At 38.7% G+C, this 26546-nt stretch overlaps 1 protein-coding gene across 8 annotated transcripts in view; it reads left to right on the top strand.

Annotated features, from left to right (window-relative positions):
- MARCHF1 (membrane associated ring-CH-type finger 1) overlaps positions 1 to 26546 on the top strand; it is a gene marked incomplete at its 5' end in the record, with an annotated part of 479472 nt that overhangs the window by 416073 nt on the left and 36853 nt on the right. For all 8 annotated transcript variants that reach the window (XM_080929124.1, XM_080929123.1, XM_080929120.1 and 5 more), the window contains one exon: positions 17530 to 17710. In XM_080929124.1, the coding sequence (XP_080785250.1) occupies positions 17530 to 17710 (181 nt within the window). The remainder of the gene's footprint in view (positions 1 to 17529; positions 17711 to 26546) is intronic.

The following is a 26546-nucleotide window of genomic DNA, read 5'->3' as shown; positions in this document are numbered from 1 at the left end:
CACTCCTCCTGATTCTGTGAGGGTGTTTACCCACCCACCCCTTTCGGCCTCACTGCCCTGAGATTCTACATTGGAGCATCAAGCCTTGGCAAGACCAAGGCCTTCTCCTTCCATTGATGCCCAACAAGGTCATCCTCTGCTACATATGCAGCTGGAGCCATGGGTCAGACCATGTGTACTCATTAGATAGTGGTTTGGTCCCTGGAAGCTCTAGTTGTTTGTATCATTGTTCTTATGGGGTTGCAAACCCCTTCATCCCCTGAAATCCTTTCTCTAACTCCTCCTTCAATGGTTGGCTGTGAGCATCCACATCTGTATTTGCCATAATCTGGCAGAGTCTCTCAGGAGACAGCTATCCCAGCCTCCTGTGAGCATGCACTTGTTGGCATCAGCAATATTGTCTGGGTTTGGTGGTTGGTTGTATATGGGATGAATCTCCAGGTGGGGCAGTCTCTGGCTGGCTTTTTCTTCAGTCTGTACTCCAAACTTTGTCTCTGTATTTCCTAGTGTGAATGTTTTTGTTCCTCCTTCTAAGAAACATTGAAGCATCCATCCGTACTTTGGTCATCCTTCTTCTTGAGTTTCATGTGGTCTGTGAAATGTATCTTGGGTATTCCAACTTTTGAGCTACTATCCACTTATCAAGGAGTGCATACCATGTGTGTCCTTTTGTGACTCACTCAGGATGATATTTTCTAGTTTTATCCATTTGCCAAAAAAATTCATAAAATCATTTTTAATAGCTGAATAGTACTCCATTGTGTAACTGTATCACATTTTCTGTATCCATTCCTTTGTTGAAGAACATCTGGGTTATTTACAGCTTCTGGCTATTATAAATAAGGCTGCTATGAACATAGTGGAGCATGTGTCCATGTTATATGTTGGAGCATCTTTTGGATATGTGCCCTGGAGTCTGAAATGTGTGTGTGTTATATTATGTTTTATATATATATAATATATGATATATATATATCATGCCATGTATATTAGAAAGTCTCTACAGCCATGAGTTTTCACATAGCTCCTTTCCTCCTTTCCCACTCTTGCTAAACCTTTTTGTTTCTACTCAGTCTACCAATTTTTATGGCCCAATGAATTACAGTAGGATTATTTACAGAGGCATGGATAAGGGCTGTTTACAAGAGAAGGAGAGTTCATCAATGTTTTCATCACCACTAAAAATGTTTCTCTTTCCCTTAACAGCCATCACCTACATACAGATCCTCAGGAGGGGTTAACTCTCATGAGCATTCCCTCTGTCATGTAGATGTTGGCAGGCACAATCGTGGGGTGGGTCTTGAACAGATAATCATAACTGCTATGAATTCCTGAGTGTGATAACCTTATAATGTTCTGAAGACAACATTCCTCAATGCTTCAGCTCTTTAGTTTCTTTCCAGTGTCCCCTGACCCTTAGGCAATGTGTGTTTGTGTGTGTGTGTGTGTGTGTGTGTGTGTGTGTGTGTGTGTGTGCATGTGTGCCTGTGCATGTGCATGTCCCATTTAAAGCTGAGACCTCAACAGCCACTTCTTTTCAATATTTAATCAGTTATGAGTCTGTGCTAATGCCATTAAGTTCAGAAAGGAGATTTTTGTGACCAAGCTGACAACACTATTATATGAAAATAAGCATTAACACTTTATCACTACAATATGTCCATTTATTAACGTAAACAGACAAGCTCCCCAGTGAGACCTGTGACCTACCCAGGCACAAGCTTGTGGGCAAGTTTACAATATGAGAGTGAATTTCTTTATGTAAAATGACTTCAGTCCAGTCAGAAAGCAATTGGTCACTCTGGATGAAGATGCCACTGTTGCACAAGTGAGTGGATCCTGCCTGGCACATCAGTAGTTTGGCATGCAGGGTACAAAGCTGAGCTAGACTACCATGACAGTACAGTTCTCCTTCAGTGGCCTACATGGCATCTTCACACTCCTTAAAAACTATCTATCATGCAGGAGTCTTTCAGCAGAGTGACAACTTGATTTCTTAGGTCCCACATCAATGCATGCGGTGTCTCTAGCAGAAGGCTCTTACCATGTAGTTCTGGTGGGCAACCAAGAGCAAAGGCCTCCACTGCTTTAGGGGCTTCAGATATCTCCCTGATCTGTACTTCAAAGAGAAGTAACCCATCCCTGGAACTGCCATTTTAATTTAATAACCTATAGCTTCAGTGAGCAGCGTTATTTATCCATGCAGAGTATCCATATCAAACTGTTTATATTTTATATTTTTGGATTTAACTAACTTAAAATTATCAGATTTTCTTATGTGTTTTCACATGTCCTTCCTTCAGTTCACTTCCACAGTCTTTCTGCTGTCTCTGACCTTCGTTACAGGTTAAATCTTCCTACATGCAGGATTCCTTTCCACTTCTATATCAAATATTCTACTCTCCTCCCTGCCTTTTCCAATAATTTTTTTCTGCATCTCCTGAGCCCCTTTCTGGTCTTTATGGCATTTTTATTTATTTATAGAATGCTTTACTATTGCAAGTGATTCAAGTTAATGCTGGTGTGCATGATTTTGTGTGTGCATTCGGTATGTGTTTGTGCATATATGTGTGTATGTGGTATGCATGTGTGGTGTATACATGTGGTATGTGTATGTAATATGTGTGTGCATGTGTATGTGTGTATGATATGTATAAATGTATGGTATGTGTATGTGTGTACAGTATGTTTGTGTGTGTGATATGTGTGAATGTTGTGTGTATGGTATTTATGTGTGTACAGTATGTTTGTGTAGGTATATGATATGTGTATATGTGTGTGCATGTGTGTGTGCATGTGGTATGTGTGAGTAGTATGTTTGTATAGTATGTATGTGTATGCAGTATGTTTATGTGTATGTATGTGTGTGTTATGGTATGTGTGTATGTAGTGTATGTGTGTATGTAGTATGTGTATGTGCATGTGTAGTGTGTGTGTGCATATGTATGTGTGTATAGTATGTATAAGTATGTGGTATGTGTGTGTGTATGTGTGTGGTATGCGTGTGCCAGTACTAATTGAAAGAAATTTAAGGTTCTCTATAATCTCACTTATTTTTCAGCATTAAATTCCTTTATAATCTTACATATTTATATTTATTTGGTAATTATCCATACATTGTTACTTGAGGAGATGGTGGATCTTACTTGTAAGCATTCCCTCAAATTATCTTCCACTCTCAGAGCATCCTAGGAACATTCATCTTTTCCTGCCAAGGCTCTAGCAGACTCCGACCCCACTTGCTATGTCTTTTGTTAGTTCTCAACAACTCTCTTCCTTTATGTGATTTTCCTCTCACTCAAACAAAGCAGATAATTTTATAATTATCAAGAAATTGTATACATATATGTATATGTGTATATATATATATATACATAAACTGTCATAAGTGAAGCTGCCTACCTGAAATGCAAAGACTCAGCTTCGTCATTGCCAGTACATATCATACCAAATACCACCTTATAAAACTTTACACATAGTGTGCACTCAAAAATCTTTTTCTAATAGAACAGTAGCAGGTGAATATGGGAATGGATAGATGAGTGGATGAACCAATGTCTAGTGACTGGGCATTCACTCACAACACACAGACCAAAGTGTCAGCCATTTGCCAAAACAGGAGTGTGCCTCTGTCAGAGAATTCATATGCAGAGGGGCATTTCCGAATCAGAGCATTCTTTGGCTACCTATAGATAAAGCACATGCCCTGTCAGTTATCCATAGCAATGTGAACCTTCCTTTGATGCTATGCTCAGCCAGGGAAGATTAATGAATTGACAAAATTGAAAGGATGTCATGGTTGAAATGTGAGGCGATGTGAATTTTGATACTTGGCAACAGCAACAAAAGAAGAATTGGAAAAAGAGCTTAAAATTGTAATGTCTCCCCATGCAGAAATAAAGGAATGAGAAGCTGTGACTTTAACTTTACTAGAGCTGCTGTACCTGACAACATATACCTCTCTGATTATATCTATGCAGAATAGACAAATGAGCTTGTATTATCTTTTTGTTTGTGTTTCTATTGAGGCCTGAGGAGGATAAAAATTCAGCCTAATAGCACTGAAAAGACCATTTAGAATGATGTCACGCTTGACTTTTTTACTCTCATAAACAATCTCTAAGAGATCTCCAAGCACATATAAGACAAATCTTTCTGACATCTCAAAAAAATAGAGAGAAGGTTCTGACTGTGAGGTATACATTTTACGTTATCAATTTAGACATTTACTTGCAGCCAAAATCATAAAGAAGTATCAGGAAAGATAAAGGCCTTTGAGGAAAACTGTTGTCTTCAGAGAAAGGGATTCTCTACATTTAGAAAACTTGTGGGTTAGGCAGAGACGAAGCTCCAAAGAGGAGGTGTTATCTGAAATGCTTTTGGTCTCCCATTTGTTGTGGTCTACTTAGGCAACTATAATTAACCCAAAAGCAATCTCTTCTCGTTCAACATGTGCCTGACCTTAACATTTCTGAGGCTGAATATTACACAGGCAGTTGAAGAAAAATACAATGTATGCACAAGCCCCAAAAGATTTCTAAGAAATTCTCAGAGCTGGGCATGGGGGTACATCCCTTATAATCCCAGAATTTTGAAGACTAGAACTGGAGGATTGTAAATTATTTGTCAGCCCAAACCACACAGAAAGAACCTGTCTCAAGAAAAAAAAATTAAAAGAAGCTTTCTAAAAGCACCTCACCCACTGTTACAGTTTGTGCCTGCAATGAGCCCCACAGACTCATGTACAAACCTTTGACTCACAGCCTGGGATATGATTTTTTTTTTTAATGTAAAGCTTTAAAGAGGTAAAAAACTGAACCTGGAGGGATAGATTGGGAGTTTAGAGCACTTGCTGCTCCTTCAGAGGACCTGAGTTCAGTTCCCAGCACTCAAGCAAGACAGCTAATAATCATGTGTAACTCTGGATTCAGGGGATCTGATGCCTTCCTTTGGACTGTGTAAATGCCTGCACACACAGTATACACACCATGCACATAAAAATAATAAATCACTAAACAAAAAGGAGATATGGCCTGTCTGGTACGTGGGTGACAGAAGGTTCACCTTTAAAAGTTAAACTCAGTCCTAATGCTAGCTGTCTGTGCTTCCTCTTCCATTATGATATTAGAAGAGTTCCACTGTGTGCTCCTGACACAGTCCTCACTAAGGAAGCTGTTCTGTGGTATATATTCTTCATCATGGTGGATTGAAGCACTCCAAACTCAAAATAAAGCTGCCCTCCCCTAAGCTGGTTCTGTCAAGCAGTTGCTCATAGCTATGCAAACATAACTGATGTCTCTATGTGATACCAATCCTTTAGTTTAGGCAAGAATGCAGAAAATTCAGAATCCTCCACCCCAATTAGGATTTAAAGTCCTATAATCAATGTCATATACTATCTCCAGAGGAGAGATGGGTCCAAAGGCAGTAGTGCCCACAGGACCTTCCCAATCTGCTACAGAACCCAAAGTGTGGGAATGCAAATGAGGCCTGGCTTCCTTTGCCTCCATTATTGTCAAGGCAGGGTGACCGTTATCTTCTTCACTGTCCCTCAGTGTGATATCTGGTGGGAAGAAAATTCAGCTGATTGCTGCTTCTTTGGACTGGCTCCAGGAACACCATGAGGAGCCAGGAGCTTTGCTCTGTCACCGACTCTGTTGTTCGTCATCCCCCACCAACCTGTTGCAGATGGTCTGAGACTGTGACCAAGTCATCGGTGACAAATTAGGACATAAAATAACACTCGGGGAGTCATGTTATACAGCAGCTGATTTGAGCTGAGAATACTACATTGAGAAACCAAAACACTTTTATAAAAATCTCTTATGTGTCAGGAGCTTTTGCTCATCTGTAATTGGTTCTTTTCTTTTATTTTATTTTCAAATATACAGAGTGGCTAGACTTAGGATCACAAAAGGATTCTCACTGTTTCTAGAACATCTTTACTCTTAAATCTTAGGTCTGATAGCCATTTAACCTTACCACCACTGACAAGGATATCTTAGAAATCTGGTGTGTAAAAACATTTTTTAATTGTAGAAATGCACAGTGACTCTATATGAATAAACAGCCATCAGTAAAAACTGTTTTTAAATGCTGTCCACTCTTCCCTCTGCTTCTTAGCCGAGTTACTTCTCCTTTCTGCTGAAAATTACCCTGTCTGACTTCCTCTGCTGCTCGAATAGGATATAAAGTTGACACACCTCAGCTCACTTCCTCAAACACAAATACCATACAGACTTTTACACAGTAGATAAAACTGACACATCCCTCACTTTCACTATGTGTGAACCTTCCCGAACCGTAAATGCTCCCCTGATAACTGGAAACTGCCTCTGGGAACAGCTGAGTCATTTCACTGAGCCCCTCCGGCTCTCCATTCAGCTCATGTTTAAGTCCCACAGTCTGGCAGCATCAGCTTCTTCATGCCTTCATGGTCCAGCGGGTAGCCATTTTTACCCTGACTTGTTGACACTCTTCCTACTTAATATAAATACAAAAACATGAAAGCATGCCATCCCCGTGACTAATATGCATGACTCTACTTCTGTTATAATTACATGTCATAATAATGGGTTAGGACCTACACAGATGAGACCATCAACAAAAAGGCATGCTTCAGGCTGGGTAGTAAAGGATCTCAGAGAAATGTCAGCTTAAAAAAATGGAGTCATCACCGCAGTGAAGTAGAAAATATAGGATGCTCCATGAAAGATCTGAGGATTCGATTCTTTTCAGAAAAAACTTGAGTTTAAATGTGTTCTTTTACACATTTAAACATAAGGCATTGTCAAGGAAGGGAAGATATCATATGAAATGATATTTTAAGACATCCCCAGAGGTAGACATTAATATAATCAGTGCAAAAGACAGAGAAAATAACCACTGATCAGTTGGTAATATGCAAATCTAACGTGCAGGAAGACGTGAGGTCCATTCACAGCCATGAATAACCTAGGTTTGGTAGCACAGGCCTCTCATCTCAGCCTAAAGGTAGAAGCAGGAGGATAAAAAGTGCAAGGCCATCCTATGTACCAAGCTGCAGGCCAGCCTGAGACACATGACACCACATCTCAAAAGAAAAGGTGCAGGCTAATTGAAAACCATATTTCATAAGCTTTGTTGATCATTAGTTTAACTCTTACTCAAATCCTGTGAAATAGACACTTGATTTTCCCACTTTTCTGCTGCAGAACTTGAGGAGATAAGGTAATTCATTACCCATGGGACACACATAGGACTGTACCTATAAATTCAATGCCGATGGTCATTCTTTTATCAAGGACACCAGCAGTTCTCAACACCAGTCATATCCTGGCATGTTTGTGAATTGGCTGTGCTGGGAAGACAGCAGAGTGAGGTCCTCTGCCTTTAGCCTAAAGGGAACCCAGAACACTTACAGACAAGAAGATAAGTTGGTTCTGTACCACGCTGCTATGCGTAGATGCCTATAGACCATGTTAGGGATGGGATTAGGGGTGGCACCATCACACTTGCTTTATGTGGTTCTAAGCAACTGGGATTTTATTCATGCTTGGCAAGGCGTCCCTCAACTGAGCTGATTCCCAGCCCAGGAAGTTAGTGCTTTAGGAGAGTCTAAGTAACTATGATTTGAGAATGTCTTCCAATGGAAGAAGGAAAGCCTATTTTTAACTTATTGAAATTATAATAAATTAGATTATTTCCCACTTTCCTTTCCTCCCTCCAAACACTTCCATGTGTACCACATCCTGATCTCTTCCAAACTCATGCCTCTCTTTCCTTAATTGGTGGTGGTGGTGGTGGTGCACTCAAAAGTGTGTGTGTGTGTGTGTGTGTGTGTGTGTGTGTGTGTTCCTAATACTCTGAGTCAGTGGGGATTCTTATTAAATAAGATCTTTAAAGGGAAACTTTATTTTAAAGATCAGCTGTAGGAATAGGTAAGTGTCCCTCTGCTGTAGCCAGTTATTGGAATTGAAGAGCTACTGGAGAGGCAGAACTTTAAGTGGATATTTTGAAGTCATAAGTCTAAGATCAATATCAAGGTACTTAAAATCAAGAACAACAGAGTCATACACAAAGTTCCCAGGGAAAGTGTATGATAGCGGTCTAGCATTCAGGATGGTGGAGGAAGGGCAACCTTGGAAAAGAAAACTGAGTTCCTGTTTGCTCAGGATTATTCTGTACTGCTTGCTACATAACTATTCTATGGGTGCTCTGTGAGGATGCCTTCTCCTCTTCTGTCTCACAATGAAAATGTATGTACATTTATCTCTACTCACCTGGGCCAGTGAAAGACAAGCAAGACTGTTGTTCGTTCACACGTGAGATATTTGCATATCTGAAGACAACTGTCAAGCCATCTCTACCTTTCTAACCTTTCCTTTCCTGAGACGTTAAGCCTGGGGATTTATGTGTCTCACAATTACTATGGTCATACAGTAAGAGCTAGTCCATTAGACCTATAATTTTGAAATGCACTCGAGAGCCTTAGCTATGAATTTAGATAGATTGAATTCTATATTCTATATCATTTCACAGCGTCCAGACTCCCAACATTTTCAGTATGTCTTTATAAGTGTCACTACTCCAATTGCTATAATCATTGTGTGTGCCTTCTGATTCCAGGTTTCCCAGCTTTAAGTGTTGTGATAAGAGCAGGATGGCATAAGCTAAAAAGAAGGACATTCCAAGGAGGAGAAGTGGTCAGCAATGCTTTTAGAGAGTAGGGAGGTGGGAGAGTGGGGGAGGAAGAGAAGAAGTGATGTGACCGTGTGTCCTTAACTAAAAGAAGACTGTGAGTATCTTAGTAAACTGAAGGAGTTCCTGCCTTCTGACATTACAACTCATTGAGATAAGACATGACTCATTGGAGACAGAAAATTGCATTGCCTTGGTTTAAAAAAATCAAAAGCAAAAATGAACAAATATGCAGAACCTGTATTGTAGCACCTAAAACAATTTCGGCTGAACTGACTATATGCTAACAGTAGTGCTTCCTTTGTGGAACTCTGTATACTTTTACAGTATTTGTTCAGCTATCATGAGCCTCCTAACAACCAAGTAAGATTTTACAAGGGGAGGGGGAGGAGCAATGGGAGTAGAGAGAAAGAGGATAACATTTGAAATGCAAATACCGAGAATATCCCATTTAAAAAAAAAAGATTTTACAAATGAGAAAACCAATTTTAAAAGCTGGTTTTAAGCAGCCACTAGAACCGATTATAAAAGTAATCTCAGTCACAAATACATGCACATTCACCTTGCTTTTGTCAAGCCAGTACTTTGCCATGATTGGTTCAAAGATTTAAATATGTGATCTTCTAACCCACATGTATGGAGTCAGACTTCACAACCTGTTTGTGTGAGTGGCTATTGTAAGTAGATATCTGCTAAGTTCATGCAGAAACGGAATTTTGATAGTAATGCTGTATATAAGCCAAATACATACAAATATAAGAATAGTCTAAAAGTCCCATAGCCTGCCATAATAAAGTTAGCAGTTCAAAATTATGTAAAAATAATCTGTGCTTTAAATCAGTAAGATGAGCAGAGATTTGTGTACCTCCCATGGGCCCAGTGTCAGCCTCTTCTTCCTTACTTTCCATGGCTCCTCAAGCATTGTTTTTAACTTAGTTTTCAAATGAACAAGCTGAGACTTTTCCGAACTTACTGGCACTAGGGGTAAGGGCATCGGGATCTGATTAATTCTGAAACTCAAGTGCTAAATATTCTGTATATGATTCTCTTTACCTATGTAAAGCAAGTACAACTGGAAGCGTAGGGAATTCTTCATGAGAAACATGAGCATCCTGCAAACACACTTATGATCAAGTGTTATCAGTCCTGTTATTAATTCTTCACATGCCTTGTGACCTCCAGGTCCCCAAGGTCACATTTTCCCATATTACAGTAACAGAGAGTTTTGCTTGTGCACCTGCTGAGAGTTGAGGTTTATGGCTAGAGTCTCATGAGTAAGCTCTCGTGTGCAGGAGATCTTTCTTCCGTGTCTTTCCTGTGTCTAAACTGGTAGTGTGTGGTCATTGGCATGTGCAGGAGTCCTCTTTTACTCAATGCTGACACATCAGTCCACAATATTGTCAGCTTTCACTATAAATCCCCTACGATCCAGTCACCCCCAGGGACCTCCAGTCTGGGTCACAATTCTAATGGTTAACTTCCCATTACTTTCTCCGGGCAGCTTTTTCTAATTACTTGCAGCCTGAGTGTGTGACCTTAACCCTAGGTTTTCTTCACTCACATTGGGTGTATATTCATGTTGTATCCTCTGTGGCAAGAGGTAGCTGGACCGCTCACACCTGTCTCTCCCACCTTTTCTTCTCTACCTGCTATTTCTTCTTCTTGTTCTCATGGAGAAGATGTCTGTGTCCATCCTATGGGTACTTGCCTTTGCCCCAAAATATTTCTATCTCTTCTTTCTTACTGATTTGGCTTTTATTTTGTATATGTTGTTTAAGAAGTGAGCCTTTCCTGGTCTGTGGTTTAGTGGTTAATTCTCTGTGGCACCTCCACTTCTACCTGTGGACAACCTCAAAGTCTTCCTCTTCAAGACAAAACTAAAAATAAACTGTTCCCAAGTCTCTTCTGTCGCTCCTGTGTTACTCTGAAGTGGAGACTGTGATCGACACCAAGGAGGAGAGGCTAGCCCTTCAATCGTTTGCTTTGGCACTAATGTCTCAACTTTAGTGCCTTCATTATGCTCCCATCCAAAAACTATTTACAATAACTTTGGGGGCTTAACAAAATCAGCTTATGGAAACTGGCTTAGCAGGTAAAGTGCCTGCTGTCAAGCCTGACTGACAACCTGTTTTGTGTCCCTGAGATGTGTACACATGCACACACATACACACACACACACACACACACACACACACACACACAAGATTAATAGATAGATGATAGACAGACAGACATATAGATTGATTGATTTTTAAAATATGCTTTTAAAGAATTAGAAAAATGAGTTTGTAAGTGAATATCAAACTCTTAAGTTTTAAAAGTTATTTTTAAGTTTTCAAAGCTATTTATTTTATTTTTTGAAATAACAATAATATAGTCACATCACTTCTATCTTCTCCTTCCTCCCACAGAACCATCCCATTTACCTGTCCTTGCATTTATCTTTAGTTAATAGTGCTTTTAACAGTACTAGACCCTTTGAGAACATATAACTCAACACAAAAATCTTGGTTTATTTGCCAACACTAGAGAATAGTACAAACACAATTAAAGCTTCTTAATGTCCCTGTTTTGTCAAACATAAGATAATTCAAATCATGAGCTTTTTAAAAATTTAGTCACTTTACACTCTTTTTGTTTAACACCAAACTCTTAATGCTTAGGTTTGAACTCATTGAAGCCTAGAAGTATCTACATTACCATGTTTTAAAAATCATTTGTTTGAAGTAGGTATGGAGAAAAATATAAACAAGTAATCACATAGGTAGACTTAGGAAGTTTATCTACAAACTTCTGTTTGGCAAAACAGAATGTGTAAAATTGTCATGGAATATGGAATAGCAAATATGGGAAGCCTAATGAAGAAAACTCCATTGCTCATTTTGGCCACATTTTCTTTATCCATTTCTTTATCCATCTGGTGGACACCTAGACAGATTTTAACGGTAATGAAGACTTTGTTATATAACCATTGCAATGACCTCAGGAATTAATTTAAGTATTTTCTTTTTTAAATTTATGAAATATAATTAAATATACTGACTGAGACAAGGGAGATTGGCAAGGGAGTATATGTAGAGTAGAAATTAAGATATTTAGGGGATGGGCCATCCAGATGGATCAAAAAGGTACTTGCCCCCAAAACTTCCAGTTTGAGTTTGATCCCAGAATCCTACATGGTAGAAGGAGGGAGCTGACACCAGGAGCTTGCTTAAATCCTCCACAACTATTTACCTACCACATACATACACACAACCTCCTCCCCACACACCCTAAACAATAATGGTAATACTGATCATAGGTGCAATTTTTAAACTTTTCAAGATATATAAGGCCAAAACTAAAGGCAGCTTTCCTTTCAACTCAAACACAAAATCACTGAGGCTAAGCATATGTTGGCCACAGAATAATTCAAATGCATTCTGGCCCATAGCATTGGTGTATTTTGTATGCATAAGTTTATGTGAAATTATCCATTGATTTAAGTTTTATATATATAAAAAAATTCAACGTGCCCTGACTGCACTGGAGACAGACACTGAAGACACTAACATGTCAGGGGAATCTGCCTGTTCTTGTCTTTGAATGTCAGATACCAATGGGAATCAAGAACAGCCTCACAGACTCTCTGAATGCCCAGGTTCCATCAGATAGAAGCTTCCATCAGCTAGAAATGCCTCCCGGCACAAATATTTTACACTGTAACTTCATTATAGCATTGAAATCATCTTCCTTGCAAAACATTCTGTAGGGAAAGACCTGTTTGTGTTTTCATTCATGTGTTTTCATCTATAATGTAGCAATGATGATTTGTGTGAGGTACATCTCTGTTTAATTATTTCCTTAATGGCACTATCACATTATTTTTTTATTTTTCTTAGAGGTTTGAAGTTGATATTTTGCTCTTAAATTTATTAAGAAATAATCTAAGCTTAGCTTAAGAAGACTCTTGGGGTACAACTTGAACTGAATAATTTTGAAAAAAATTCAAAACACTAAAATCATGCAAATGTACATTGTACAAAATAAAAAGGGAAATGAATCAAGCTTTTGATTTTCCCTGTGGGAAATAACTTTCATTTTATGAGAAAGGGTTATTGCTGGTTTGCTTCAGGGACCTATTTTAACAAGATTTTCCTAGAAAGAGAGACATTTTAAGACAGGACGTTGGACCATAATCAGTAAGCTGACAAGGTCAGATTGAACTCAGTAATCAGCTAGGTCTTTGTTTAAAGCTACTTATGAATAAATTTCCTTTTACATGTGAGGAAGAGTCAGAGCCTGAGACTCTTTTGGCAGCTGTAGTGCATTTGACACAGTCTTCCCTTTCAGAGAGGTATTATCACAAGGCAGAAACTGCTAAATTCTCTTTTTCAAGTAAGAATCTTTGTCCACAGAAGCAGTGACGTATAATTCCACACCAAGGAGGATTGCATCTACATTGTAATTTTCATCTTTACTTCTATGTTTAATCTTTCTCTGAATTCCTTAATTAAAGAAGAAAAGGACAAATATAGCTGTGTCACTGCTGAGTGCCCTGGCCTTAACACCAGAAAGCTATGGACACTTTAAGGTAGGGGACAGCAAACTTTTTTCTCAAAAACTCTACATTGCAATGTTCTTGGGGGTTGAGGAGATGGCTCAGCCATAAGAGTGCTTGTTGTTCCTGAAGGAGACCTGGTCGCCATTCTCAACACTGAGGGGATCTTATCTGAGTCAGAATAAATACCATCAAGGGTACAAGCAATACTAGTATGCTTGTGGTGGGGTGAGTGGAGCAACTCTGTCCACTGCTGGTAGAACTTGTGTCTTCACTGTGGTCATAAGAGCGAAGAGTGTTCAGAAAACTAACATTAGGACTGCCACATTAGCTACCTGTATCTCTCCTGGAGACATATGCGTGTGTGTGTGTGTGTGTGTGTGTGTGTGTGTGTGTGTGTGTGTGTGTGTTCTCCAAAAGATTCTACATCAAATACATTTTGCACATCTGTGCTTATTACTGTTATACTCATAATAGATAAGAAATGGAACCAGTTTAAATCCCCACCAATTAATGAAATGATAAAGAAAATATAGCACATATGCACAATGTCTTTTTTTTATCTATAAAAATTAAACCATGGGATTTGTAAAGGAAATAGATGAGACTGATTTATTTTTGAGCAAAAAAAGAAGAAGAAGAAGAAGAAGAAGAAGAAGAAGAAGAAGAAGAAGAAGAAGAAGAAGAAGAAGAAGAAGAAGAAGAAGAAGAAGAAGAAGAAACACTAAGAACTATAATGGCAAATATCACATGCTTTCTCTGACACATAAACCCTAGAGGTTAATCTTTATTGATAACGTGTGAGTGTTCTGTGTGTATAACAGCATGTGTCATAAAACTAAAAGGGGAGCATGAAGGCAGAAAAACATCTTAACAGAAAGGAAAAAAAGGATGACAGAATGTATGTGACAGGAAAGCAGAAGGCGAGCATTGTAGTGGGAAAAGGGACCAGTGGGAAGGGGAGGGGGAGGGGAGGGCTGGGGGAGTCAGGGGAGGAGCAGCAGGAAAGGTGAATCAGTGAAAACACAGTGAAGCCCTTTACTTTGAATGCTAATTTAAAATAACCAATTTGAAGGGCGGGAGAATATCAGCTATTATTTTCTGTGATTTCTTATTCTTTGTAATTTCAGTGGCTATAAAAATAAAATTATAATCAAATTCTGTGCAATTGGAAACTTTGTTTCCTCTGTTTATTTGTTTTGTTTTGTTTTATTGTTGTTGTTATAGTTGAGATTGAAATTTAGTTATGTTTCTCCCTTTCCCTTTCTTTCTGCCAAAGCTTCTCATATACCCTTCCTCTCTCATTCAGATTCATAGCCTCTTTTTTATTGTTATTGTATGCATAAATATATTTGAACATACAGATGTATTCCTAAATATAACCTGTTGAGTTGGAGAATATAAGAGTACACATGACACAATCCCATGAGGCCTCAATTCTACACAAAGAACTGCTGGCAATTGATGGAGTTTGAAACCAGGAGAGGTAGTCCTTCCCAGGGAAAAGTACACAAACTGGTTGGCCAGTATCATTCAAGTAACACTTCACATTTTTATAGGATGATGTGTTTAATTTTATTCAAGCCACGCCCAGGGAGCCCTGTGCTCTGGTGCTGTATTAAAATCAGTTTGGTGCAAGGAATGACACGCCCGGCTTCTATATGTCCAGTGTGGATAAAGAAGATGTTATATAGGATTTGGCATTAATAAATGGCTACAGGATCATTTTTTCTTCCACTATGTTGGCTTTTTACACAAGATACACAGATAATCTGCAACTTCCTAACAACTAGGAAATGAGAGCACTGACTTGAACTTGTTCTCATCTAACAAGGTGTCCTACCTCAAGGTATAGAAGTCAGAGCTCTTGGCTGTGTTTTTACTTAAGAAATAAATACAGAATATGCATGTACTCTGTCATACACATTTTCTTTTTAAGGTTGGTAGGCCATGGGGTTTCCATTCCTCTAACTTTCTTCACTAGCTATGAGAGCAACCTCCTTGCTTCTTCTAGTACTCAAGGGAGACAAGATATGTTAAGAGTGGATTCTTAAGTCATTCTTCAGAATTCCTGCTTCTGGAGAAGAGTATATATACATCGAAGAAAATAGCAAAAACTGATTTATGTGTTCATTTAGTCTGTCCATGGGTAATTATGCAGATTTAAAGAAGTTTTAAATATTGTATTTGGTGCTGATAATTTGAATATGCATAAAGCAATTTTTCTAGTGAAGTCTGTTAACAGCTCTCAACAGCTGATTCAATTATTGGATTTTTGAAGTTCTAAAATTTTTTTCTCTTCCATGTGTGTATGATGCAGGTCTATGTATATGCACATATAATTTATGTATGTGAGCTTAGGGACATTTGTGCAATATGCACGTAAAAGTCAGAGGACCTCAGGTGTGAGCCATCATCTTCAGCTTGTTTGACACCGGGTTCCTCAGCTGTTAACCACAGTTGTCACACAAGCCTCCAAGGATGCACCTTGTCTGCCTCCCGTTTTGCCTTAGCTTGGGTTATAGACTTACTACCACACCCAGCTCTACATGGGTCCTGAGGATTCCAACTGAGGGCATAACCCTCATAAGGCAAGTGCTTTCTCCAGTGACCCTTCCCTCCAGCCAAGGGCTAAGCTTTTAATTAACTGCTTAGAATTATGAATAGTTTGTCTCATTCAAGGAGAAAACTCTCTAAAATATGAAAGTGAGAGTAGTAACAAATTTACAGGCCATAAATCTATATAGCCAAATTTCATTTGAATTCAGAAAGTACTGGAACTCTGAATTTATAGACATAAATGTCAGCATTTTCAAACAGTTGGATTTACTGAACTGGAATTCTAAGGGACGGGAAATTTTGGTGAATGTCATACAATGAGAACAAGTAGTCCATTGTAACCTAATCAATAGACATTTTCCTAGAAATATGGTGATATATTCAGGATAGACTTTCAGTATTAACTTTAGAATGTTAAAGCTTTTCAAAATTCGTCCATAGTAGTAAGACCCAATACTTGGAAATTATACAATGTGACCCTGTAATTCTGGCATCAAAATATAGTGAAGTTATCAAACTATATGGTTATTTTAAACTTGTTTTCAGGGTTTTTACTTTATTTATTTATTTACATACTTATTTAAGACAATTCCTTACTATTTGTTCCTGGATGTCCTGGGCTGCTTTAAACCCAAGTGGTCTTAAACTTGGAGTGATACCCTCCCTGCCTCTGCCTCTCTGCCTCCCTCTCTGCCTCTCTGCCTCTGCCTCTGCCTCTCTCTCTGCCTCTGCCTCTCTGCCTCTGCCTCTCTCTCTGCCTCTGCCTCTGCCTCTGCCTCCCTCTCTGCCTCTGCCTTCCTCTCTGCCTCTCTGCCTCTCTGCCTCTCTGCCTCTCTGCCTCTCTGCCTCTCTGCCTCTCTGCCTCTCTCTCTCCCTCTCTGCCTCCCTCTCTGCCTCTGCCTTCCTCTCTGCCTCTCTGCCTCTCTGCCTCTCTGCCTCTCTGCCTCTCTGCCTCTCTGCCTCTCTGCCTCTGCCTCTCTGCCTCTCTGCCTCTGCCTCTCTGCCTCTCTGCCTCTCTGCCTCTCTGCCTCTCTGCCTCTCTACCTCTCTGCCTCTGCCTCTCTGCCTCTGCCTCTGCCTCTCTGCCTCTCTCTCTCCCTCTCTGCCTCCCTCTCTGCCTCTGCCTCCCTCTCTGCCTCTCTGCCTCTCTGCCTCTGCCTCTCTGCCTCTCTGCCTCTCTGCCTCTCTGCCTCTCTGCCTCTCTGCCTCTCTGCCTCTCTACCTCTCTGCCTCTGCCTCTCTGCCTCTCTGCCTCTGCCTCTCTGCCTCTCTCTCCCTCTGCCTTCCTCTCTGCCTCTCTGCCTCTCTGCCTCTCTGCCTAACTGCCTCTCTGCCTCACTGCCTATGCCTCCCAAGTGCTGGTATGTGTGTACCACCATACATCTTCTTTGGGATACTTCTAAGTCATGACCTTTATATATGAAACATCATAGACAGTAACCTTTTAAACAGACTAAGCTCAATAGATTTGCTCTTTAAATTAGTTCCACTGCCAGAACAAAATAAATATGTTTGTGGTGTACATTCACCTGATGCTTTATAGTATGACTTGAGTCTAAGAGTAACTATCACATGAAAGTAAACGGATATTGATCAGAAGTTTGGGTCTGCCATTAAAGTTGGAGTGAAAAGACCAATGAATTCTAGACTATAGGTCAACGTTTCTAATACAGCCTGATACAAAGGCAGGCCTTCAGTGTTGGGCCATGAACTATGAGAGAACTCATGTTTTCTGCTGCATTCTTCCCCAGGATCTGTCACTGCGAAGGAGATGAAGAGAGCCCGCTCATCACACCCTGTCGCTGCACAGGAACCTTGCGCTTTGTCCACCAGTCCTGTCTCCACCAGTGGATCAAGAGCTCAGACACACGATGCTGCGAGCTCTGCAAGTATGACTTCATAATGGAGACCAAGCTCAAGCCCCTTCGGAAGGTAGGGGCAGATTAGCGATGTGGGGGAAGGACTTGCCAAAGAGCCTTGCTTTCAAACTTCATGTCCTTCTTGGTTACGACTGCCCAAAAACACTGATTCCATGGAGGATGCTTATCCTGTAAAGGACTCACTAGGGCTCTGTTTCACATTGTGTGAGTTCTGGTGAACATGCCATTCTCCCGAGAATTTTTTAGAGGTTCACATGTACAAAGATGCATAAAGAAATGCATACTAATTGCATATATATATATATATATATATATATATATATATATATATAATACATTCATAATTCAATGTAATTGAACTGATGAAAACCATGGGAAGGATCTTCTTTTGAGGTCAGTTCCCACAGCTGGATGATAGGATTTATTAAATAGCATGAAGTCCCCCAACTTTTTGAAAGTTGTCTATTGCAGAATAAGAGAGTAATCTATTCAATAAGATGTGGCCTGGGTTCTGTTTAACTTCTCTTAATGTTTGGTCTGGTGTTTTATATATCACTAGAAGGGGTTACAAGTAAATGCCACTATTTTCTACATTGTTCATCACATTACAAATATAAAATTTATCTTAAAATTATTCATGTGTGTTAATTCTTTTCTAAAACATGATTGTAAGACTGTGAATCAAGCCTAAAGTTAACATTTCAGAGTCATCAACAGGCCACTTGTTAAGGACATCTGCAAGGGCAATGTGCTATGGATAATTCATTCTCCAGCCCTGAGGCTTAACATTTAACTTATCCATCTTCTTCCCCCTAACTGCAGCCTTACATCTATACAAAAACGTATCTATGTATATAGATACCTCGATATCCAATGGGAGTGTGAGTACTGCAATTTAAATAATGAATAAGCCCAGAGCTGCTTTTTCATTTAAATGAAATGAAGAACTAAAGCAGATAGAAAGAGCAATACATGGGAATAAACATGATGAGCTCCGGAATGAGAAGAGATGAAAGTAAACAGGACTATTCCACAAAGCGTCTAATGGGAGGCTAGCAATGTAGCCACTGTAACTCTTCCTTCATTCTGAAAATTATGAGGATGGAGAGTAACAGTAACATGCCCTATTTCTGTGATACATGTTTATAGTCTTTAAATAATTGACAGGTTTTAAACTATGTATGTACAAATTGCCTTTGGAGAAACGCATTGACTTTTTTTTTAATTTATCTTTGGGATAACCTGAATATCAAAAGGTGACTTTCTGCTCCTCTGAGTCCCAGAGCAATAATTGCAGACGTAGAACACGGTGGGTCTGCTGCTCTTTGCTTTATATGCTAAGCAAGCACTGTAGTAACAGCTGAATGATGTGCTTTGACTCTTTGAATTTCTCTTCTTGTCCCTCGGGGAATTAATTACAAATTGTTTCACAGGATCTGCATCTTTCCTTGCCCTCTTTCTATTTGTTATCTGTACAAAATTTTTATTTCAACTTAGTCAAACGTAATATTTGAATTTGAGAGACAGGACTGAGAAAAATAACAATATGTCCAAGTTGTCTCTTTTATATTAAACCTCGCAACATAAACACGCGTACACACACTTGAGAGTGTGTAACATATTAAACATAACACTGGGGAAGAACAGAAGGCCTATCCTAGCATAATTAGAGTAACTTCATAAGTACAGTTTCAGTCCTTTCCTATTATTTCATCATCAATAATTTACAACTAATGTGTTTGTAACGAGAAGAAGAAAATAGAGCTCCTTATATCCATCACAGTGAAAGTGTTGCTGAAACTCAACAGGAACATATTTATTGTTAACAGACTAGTGTAATCTCTTTACAAAAAAAAAAGAAAGAAAAAAACTTTCTCTGACCATAAGTGTTAACAAAGGACACTGTGTAAACATCCTACACATTTGATATCATTACACAAGGAGTGTTTACATCTAACATAGATGTAACTCTATGGCAGCCCACACATCTGTTTTATTTTAGCCATTAAACTTGAAAATTAGCTATCAACGTTTAACAGTGTGATTGTTTCTTGTGTAATTTCATGCAGTGCAATTGGTTTGGATACCACAGTGCCCAGATTGACTGGAATCATACCCCTATGGATGACAAAAGTGGGACTAAGAAGGCAGTGGACTGTTACTACTGCAATTTGCTTCCAAGGTTTTGCATTTCTTATGCACACCCCCCCATTCCCTTTACACACACCCTGGATCTTTTTTTTTCCCTAAATTTTTTATTTGAAATTCTCTGGATTGACATTTCAGGTATTATCCCTTTCCCACAATCCCAACCACTCCCTTCATTGCCTCCATGAAGGGGCTCCCTCTCCCAATCACCCTCTCACACCTCATCACCTTGGTTTTCCCCTACACTGGGAAAGTTGAGCCTTCACTGGACCAAAGGCTTCTCACCCACTGATGTCAGAAAATGCTATTCTCTGCTGCATATGCACCTAGAACCATGGGTCTCTCCATGTGTACTCATTGGTTGGTGTTTTAGTCCCTGAGAGCTACGGTGGGTTTGAATAGTTGATAATTTTGTTCTTCCCATGGGGTTGCAGACCATTTCAGCTCCTTCAGTCCTTTCTCTAGCCCCTTCATTAGGGTCCTCGTGTTCAGTCTGATGGTTAGTTGAAAGCTTCCTCCTCTGTATCAGTATGGTTCTGGCAGAGCCTCTTGGGAGGCATTCATATCAGGTTCTTGATAGTAAGCACTACTTGACATCAGCAATAGTGCTTGGGTTTATTGGGCTAGTATTCACTTATCAGTGAATGCATACTGTAAGTGTTCTTTTGTGACTGACACCCCTGGATGTTGAGGTCTCTACATACACCAACTCCATTTGCACAGCTATGGCCTGAAAGGAGGATACGGTTATCCAATCCTAATGTAAGGCAAGATTCTAGACATGAGTAATCAGTATGACTTCTCATCTTTCTGGGACAAGGAAAACCTATGGAAAAGATTTTAAATTCTCATTCCCCTTTCTTTTAAAAGGGGTATAGGAGTCAGTATCTTCAACATTATTTTAGATTGTGGGGTGATTCAAAAAAAAAACATATTGAAGCATTTTAATCTGTTCTAGATTATTTGTTCTGATGGCACTGAAATTCATCAACACTATTCTTTTGGTCGTCTTTAAGTGTTTATAAAGAATGCCTGTTATAACCTCTGGTAAGAATACATTCAAAGTACATTCCATTAATTGTTCTCAACTAAGTAATTCTATTACACTTTACAACATTCTAAATACCAAGCAAATGAAACAATTAATTTAACTAATAATTCTGGATATCAGCAGAGTTAGGAGACTGTGGTTAGATGAAATGACATTTTAAAAGAGCCAGCCTTCTTCATAGGGAGATGGGACTTGGGGCTTAATCATCCCTACAGTTTTCAGTATCATTGATTGTCCTTGCTACATCAAATATTAACGTTAGTGAAGTCTTCAAGGTAGCCTAATGTTTGCCAAAGAAAATCTTTGAAGCCAAGGTAAAGTCAAGGTTTCATTCCAGGGAAAGCAGATCTCTGTCATCTTTAAGTAGCTCGATACTTTTTTGACAATCAATAAAAGGTTCCCTTAACTGGCTCACTTACTTGGTCAGGAAGAATATTATCAAAGCCCAGGAAAGTCAAAAATCAAAAATAAAATAATCACACTGATGAGTTAGTGAAATTTCGAAATGTACACACTGTTGATTAGGAAGCATGAACTAAACTTGCGTTCTGAGGCTAAAGGTCTGGGATTCCCTATATAAATAAGAAGCCAGGTGCTGATGTAAGGCAGACGCTGATGAGAGGCAGGTTCTCAAAGACACCAAGTACTGCTGACAACTGTGTCCCGCCCTAAAATAGTTCTGTATATGAACCACATAATTAAACACAGAATATAAAATTTCATGTGTGTAATCACTTTTGGGCTCTTTTAACTAATTTTAAACTTGTTTTAAATAAATGCTTGGAGCCTATTTTACATGGGAAGAAAAGTGATATCTTCCCAAACTTAATATCACACACTCCGAGGATCCTGCATCCACTCTATAGTGCATGATGATCCCCTGGCTCATGGATTCTCTTTAAGGATTATAACATATGTTTTTCTCAGTTTGGTAGCAGGTAGCTGAGGCCGGAGGATGAAGTGGTTAAGGCTACCCTGAGTCCTGGAGCAAGGATAAATAAAGAAATATCTCTAGTTTTACTTAAACTCTGATTGTAATGTTTCAAACGAAATCTTTTTAAAACAATTTTTTGAGAAACTTTCTCCTTAAACCTGGACTAAATGCTTTATCTAGTATCCTTTTCCCAGAAACTCCAGTTGGATCATTATATACAGAATAATGACTTTCTAGCCCAGTATTGAATGCAGGAATTCAAGACTTTTGTTGTCTCCTCTGTGTTTTTTCTAGTCTTTTAAAGGGTGTTTTCCAAGCCCATCAGCCTGCCTTGTGCTCCTTCCTCCTTGCAGTCAGCAACTAACACCATTTCTCCTATTCCTCTGATAACCTTAGTCAGCACCGCACATAGCTCTTTTCTGATTTAAACAATAACAGTGCCAATGGTTTATCAAATGCAATTGGGTTTACCAAAGATTGTCTTCAGTTCTGGTGGCCTTCTGCATTATTCTCTTTAGTGTCAAGAGTTTTTGTGTGCATGGGCATTAGGACATCCTTCTGAGGTTCATGGAGTTCCTGTTTCCCATTCTTCTTTTTTTTTTTTTTTTTTTTTTTTTTTTTTTTTTTTTGACTTTTTAAATTAAACTTTATTTTAAAAAAACAGAGATAAATGTACAGATTTTAAAGCATTTTCATATAAAACCATATGAATATATTTTTGTCAGTGCTTGATATTTTTAAGGTTTGATGGTATGCATATTTAATTCCACAAGTAAAGAAAATTGGTATAGCTTTTGAAAGTAAACATAAACATGTCCCTAATCCCATTCTCGCAATTATTGTATGCAACAGCGGGGAAACTCTTATTGAATGTTATGTCCTCTGACATTGTCTCTATCCAATTGTACTCGTTAATTAATTTTTTTAAACTTTATTTTAAAAAACAAAGATAAAAGAAAAAAATTTTAAACATTTTTGCATAAATGTATACAAATACAATTGTGTCAGTGCTTGGCTTTTTTTTTTTTTTTTTTTTTTTCTTTTTTTTAAGGTTTGATACTCTGCATTAAGGTCTTACTATTTACAATGAGCAAAACAGGGTGTAACCCGGGATTAGTCAACGTTTTCTTGGTGTGTAAGAATTGAGCACGACGGGTTTTTTTTTTGTTTTGTTTTGTTTTGTTTTGTTTTTTTCTTGAACTTCACACAGTCTGTGAGTTGTTTCTGGGGCAGTCCGAGCCTCTGGGGTTAGCATCCCACTATCAGTGACTGCATATTATGTCTGTTCTTTTGTGACTGGGTTCCAATTCTTCTAAGTTCTCAGTTTTACTCAAAGCTCTTGAAATCACAGGGTAAGAGAACCCTCATCAGTAGAAACTGTGCTGCCTTTGGGCTGTAGGCTCAGCTTGTGAGACTGGCTATTCCATTTCTTCGCAAACACACAAGGCTACAGGCCACACACACCTATCTCTGTCCTAGGACAAAGCACAGATGGAACTTTTTCTGTACTTCTTGCAATGATCATAATTCACGATGCATACATGTTTTGTTTACTTGCACTTAGCGACAGTCATCATTGCACCAACCTGAGAGGAAATATAAGGGGCTCAGAGCACTGTGCTTCATTTGACGCCGTCCTAATGTCAGATAGGTTTTCACAATGAATGATTCACTGTCTGCTGGTGATGGTGTCAAACACCACTCTCTTTGCTTCCTCTGTGTGCCATTCCAAGAAATGGGGTCCATCAGCTGACTGTCTTACACAGGATACAGCGAACAGCCTACTAAACACAAACCTTTTTTACTATTTCAACTTCATAGAAGCATTAACTCTCCAATTAAACTGTGTGTTTTTCATTAGTTGTATTGCCTAAAAATATAAGCGCCCCAATAACTACAATTGGTACTTCAGTTACAATAATATTTCAGTGTGGGTCCATGACACTGTCTCCATGTCTTCTGTCAAGTGAGCATGAGATGGAAACTACAGGTGTCTTGTGGCTTCTTCTGTTAACCTGGGATTAGGCACATGGGTTTTTATCATTGTGTCTTTAAATGAAACACCAGTCACCTAGAATTGGTATTGTAGAATACTTTGTTTATAATAGAAATATTGTTTTCTGCTCAGTGAATTCCTTTTTACTTATGAAATTTCTATACACATATAGTCCTCCCTCTAGGCAGATATGAACTCCGACTACCAGTAAACAATATCTGCATAATCATTTCAGCAGGATCCCAATGATGGTCAACTTATACATTCTTTCAGCCTGCTACATACTGTGAATCTACCATATACCGGGAAGATTTGGTGAGAAGCAAGACAAAAGCAAGACAAAAGGACCCCTCACTGTGTGAGCAGATAGGGAAGGATGGGGAAAGACAGGAGAGAACAATGTACTGCCGACGAAACTGGTGTATGAAGTTTAAAACTTGCTGGCTGTCACAGCACCATCTTGTAAAACCATCTTAGTTAAAGGAATATAAAAGAACAAGTATAACCAGGTCACAAAGTAGCTTTCTGGTTCTCTTTTGATCTTCGTACGAATCTAGATGGTGTTTCTTAACAGCTGGACACCCAAGACACTAAGGGAGGAGAATTGATGCTGTTAGAAAGATTTTATAGAGATTTCACAAACTATTTTTAGTAAGTAGCCACTAATTAAAGAACTACTGAGCAATTATTCAGTTCTTCTTGATTACTGAATGTATCTGTTTATTGATTTAGCTCTTTTTTTTCCTTGAAAACTGTCTGAAGATGACTGCTCACTTTAAAGGAAGGCTGTCACACTCTGTTATTATTCTGTTAGTCTAGATGTTAAGTAGTCACTTAACTCTATTACATTCACTGTTACAATCAACTGTTATTTCAACAAAGAACAGGGGCTTAAAAACAGAAAATCTCTTACACATTGTATGTTCTGGCTTTTTTTTTTTTTTTTTTTTTTTTTTTTTTTTTTTTTTACTTTGAAACATAGACCTTGGTTTTAGTGAAGGACTCAGTTTTCCCATGATGACACAGAAACATGAATAAATCAAGTTAGAGTGTATAAAGACAGGCACATACACGCAGAGGCAAATAAAGATTTTCTGGAAGCCTCCATTTTTATTGAGTTTAAATTGCTTTCATATTTAAACCTTTCTCCAATTCAGTGGTTCTCAACCTTCCTAATGTTATCACCTCCTTTAATGAGGGTCCTCCGGTTGTGGTGACACCCCAACCATAATATTATTTTTGTTGCTACTGCAGAACTGTAATTTTGCTACTGTTATGAATTGTAATGTACGCATCTGTGTTTTCCAATGGTCTTTTGGGACCCCCGTGAAAGAGTCATTCTGTCCCCTAAAGGAGTCATGACCCACTGGTTGAAAACCACTCCTCTAATTAAAAATTTATCTCAGAGCTAATAGAGATATTTTCTTTAGTATTTTATTTTTATATCATGTCTTAACAACAAAATTTTGACTGATTCTTTAATATGTAAGTCACTGGATATCAGTGTGTTTTTAAAGAAAATATTTTAAATCTAATCAATTTTTAAGACTAAAGAAAACCTATTTAATTAATTAATTAATTAATTAATTTTGCAATTTGATGGGTCCAACCTGGCTTCTTATACATATTAGGCAAGGTGACCTACCTTAGAACTACAAATTCCAGCCCCCAGTTCTTTGAGATCAAGGTCTTGCTATGTAATCTAGGCCAACCTCAAACTTAAGATTATGATATTAGAAGTACGGTTATGAGCTTCCACAGCCAGCCCAAGAAAAACACTTTCAGATTACTACCTTAATTGGTGTGTTCCATTGTATACCTATCAATATGCTGGTGCAATAAATTGACTAAACTTATCGTTTCAATAGGAAATTATTGTCTCACAAGCTAGCCTCATCACTCTTTCCTGTTTTTTGGAAAAGGGTATCATGTACTAATCTCTACTCTTTGACGCAGATATTCCACCTGTAGCTTACTGTTCCCAAGCTTGTCACCTTACATAAATTCACCCTAAGTTAGTTGGATGAAGCAGCCACAGACAAAGCATAATCTCCCCTTGTGAAAGGAAGAGAAAAGTAGACTTTGTTTACTTTTTTCATAATATTGTTAGAATAGTAGATTGTAAAGGGTGTAGAAATAAAAAGGCAGGAGGTAGAGAGATAGTAACCAATGCATACCTAGGATCCTCCCTACTTCTCACTAGTGGAGAATGAGAGACCTGCAGAGAGGATACTGGTTTTTTTCTACTGGAGGTTCCTATGCATGAAAATATGAAACACGGAGGCTAATTGTCTATAGTACAAAGCACTTCTCTTATGAAGACCTCCTTTAAGTGGAATTATCTTCCATCATTTAACACCCAAGGATGATAAATAGCTTTAAATGAAGGAATAGCACTAATTAAGAAGAACTAGTTTAAACCATACCAAAAGACAGGCCTGGTGTCTGGGATCCACAACACAAACTATTCAGATGGCTGAAGCAATAATATCAAAAGTTCAAGACCTGTTTCAACAACTTGATAAGTACTGTCTCAAATTAAAATGAAAACATGGGTTGGGCACATAAGCTCAGAGGCAAAAGTCTTAACTAGCATGTCTAAAACTCGGACCTATGTTCAGTTCCCAATAAAGTCACAGGGACAAAAAGTAAAGGACTGAGTACTGGTCTAGGATTCAGAACACCAGCTGTTTATTCTGCTTCTAATAGTAAGCCACTTGAGCTACCGTTCCTCCATTTCCCCGTGTGTGAAAGGAGAA

The sequence above is a fragment of the Micromys minutus genome (assembly GCF_963924665.1).
Source record: "Micromys minutus genome assembly, chromosome: 14".
NCBI lineage: Eukaryota > Metazoa > Chordata > Mammalia > Rodentia > Muridae > Micromys > Micromys minutus.
This window is presented reverse-complemented; position numbering and strand designations above follow the sequence as displayed.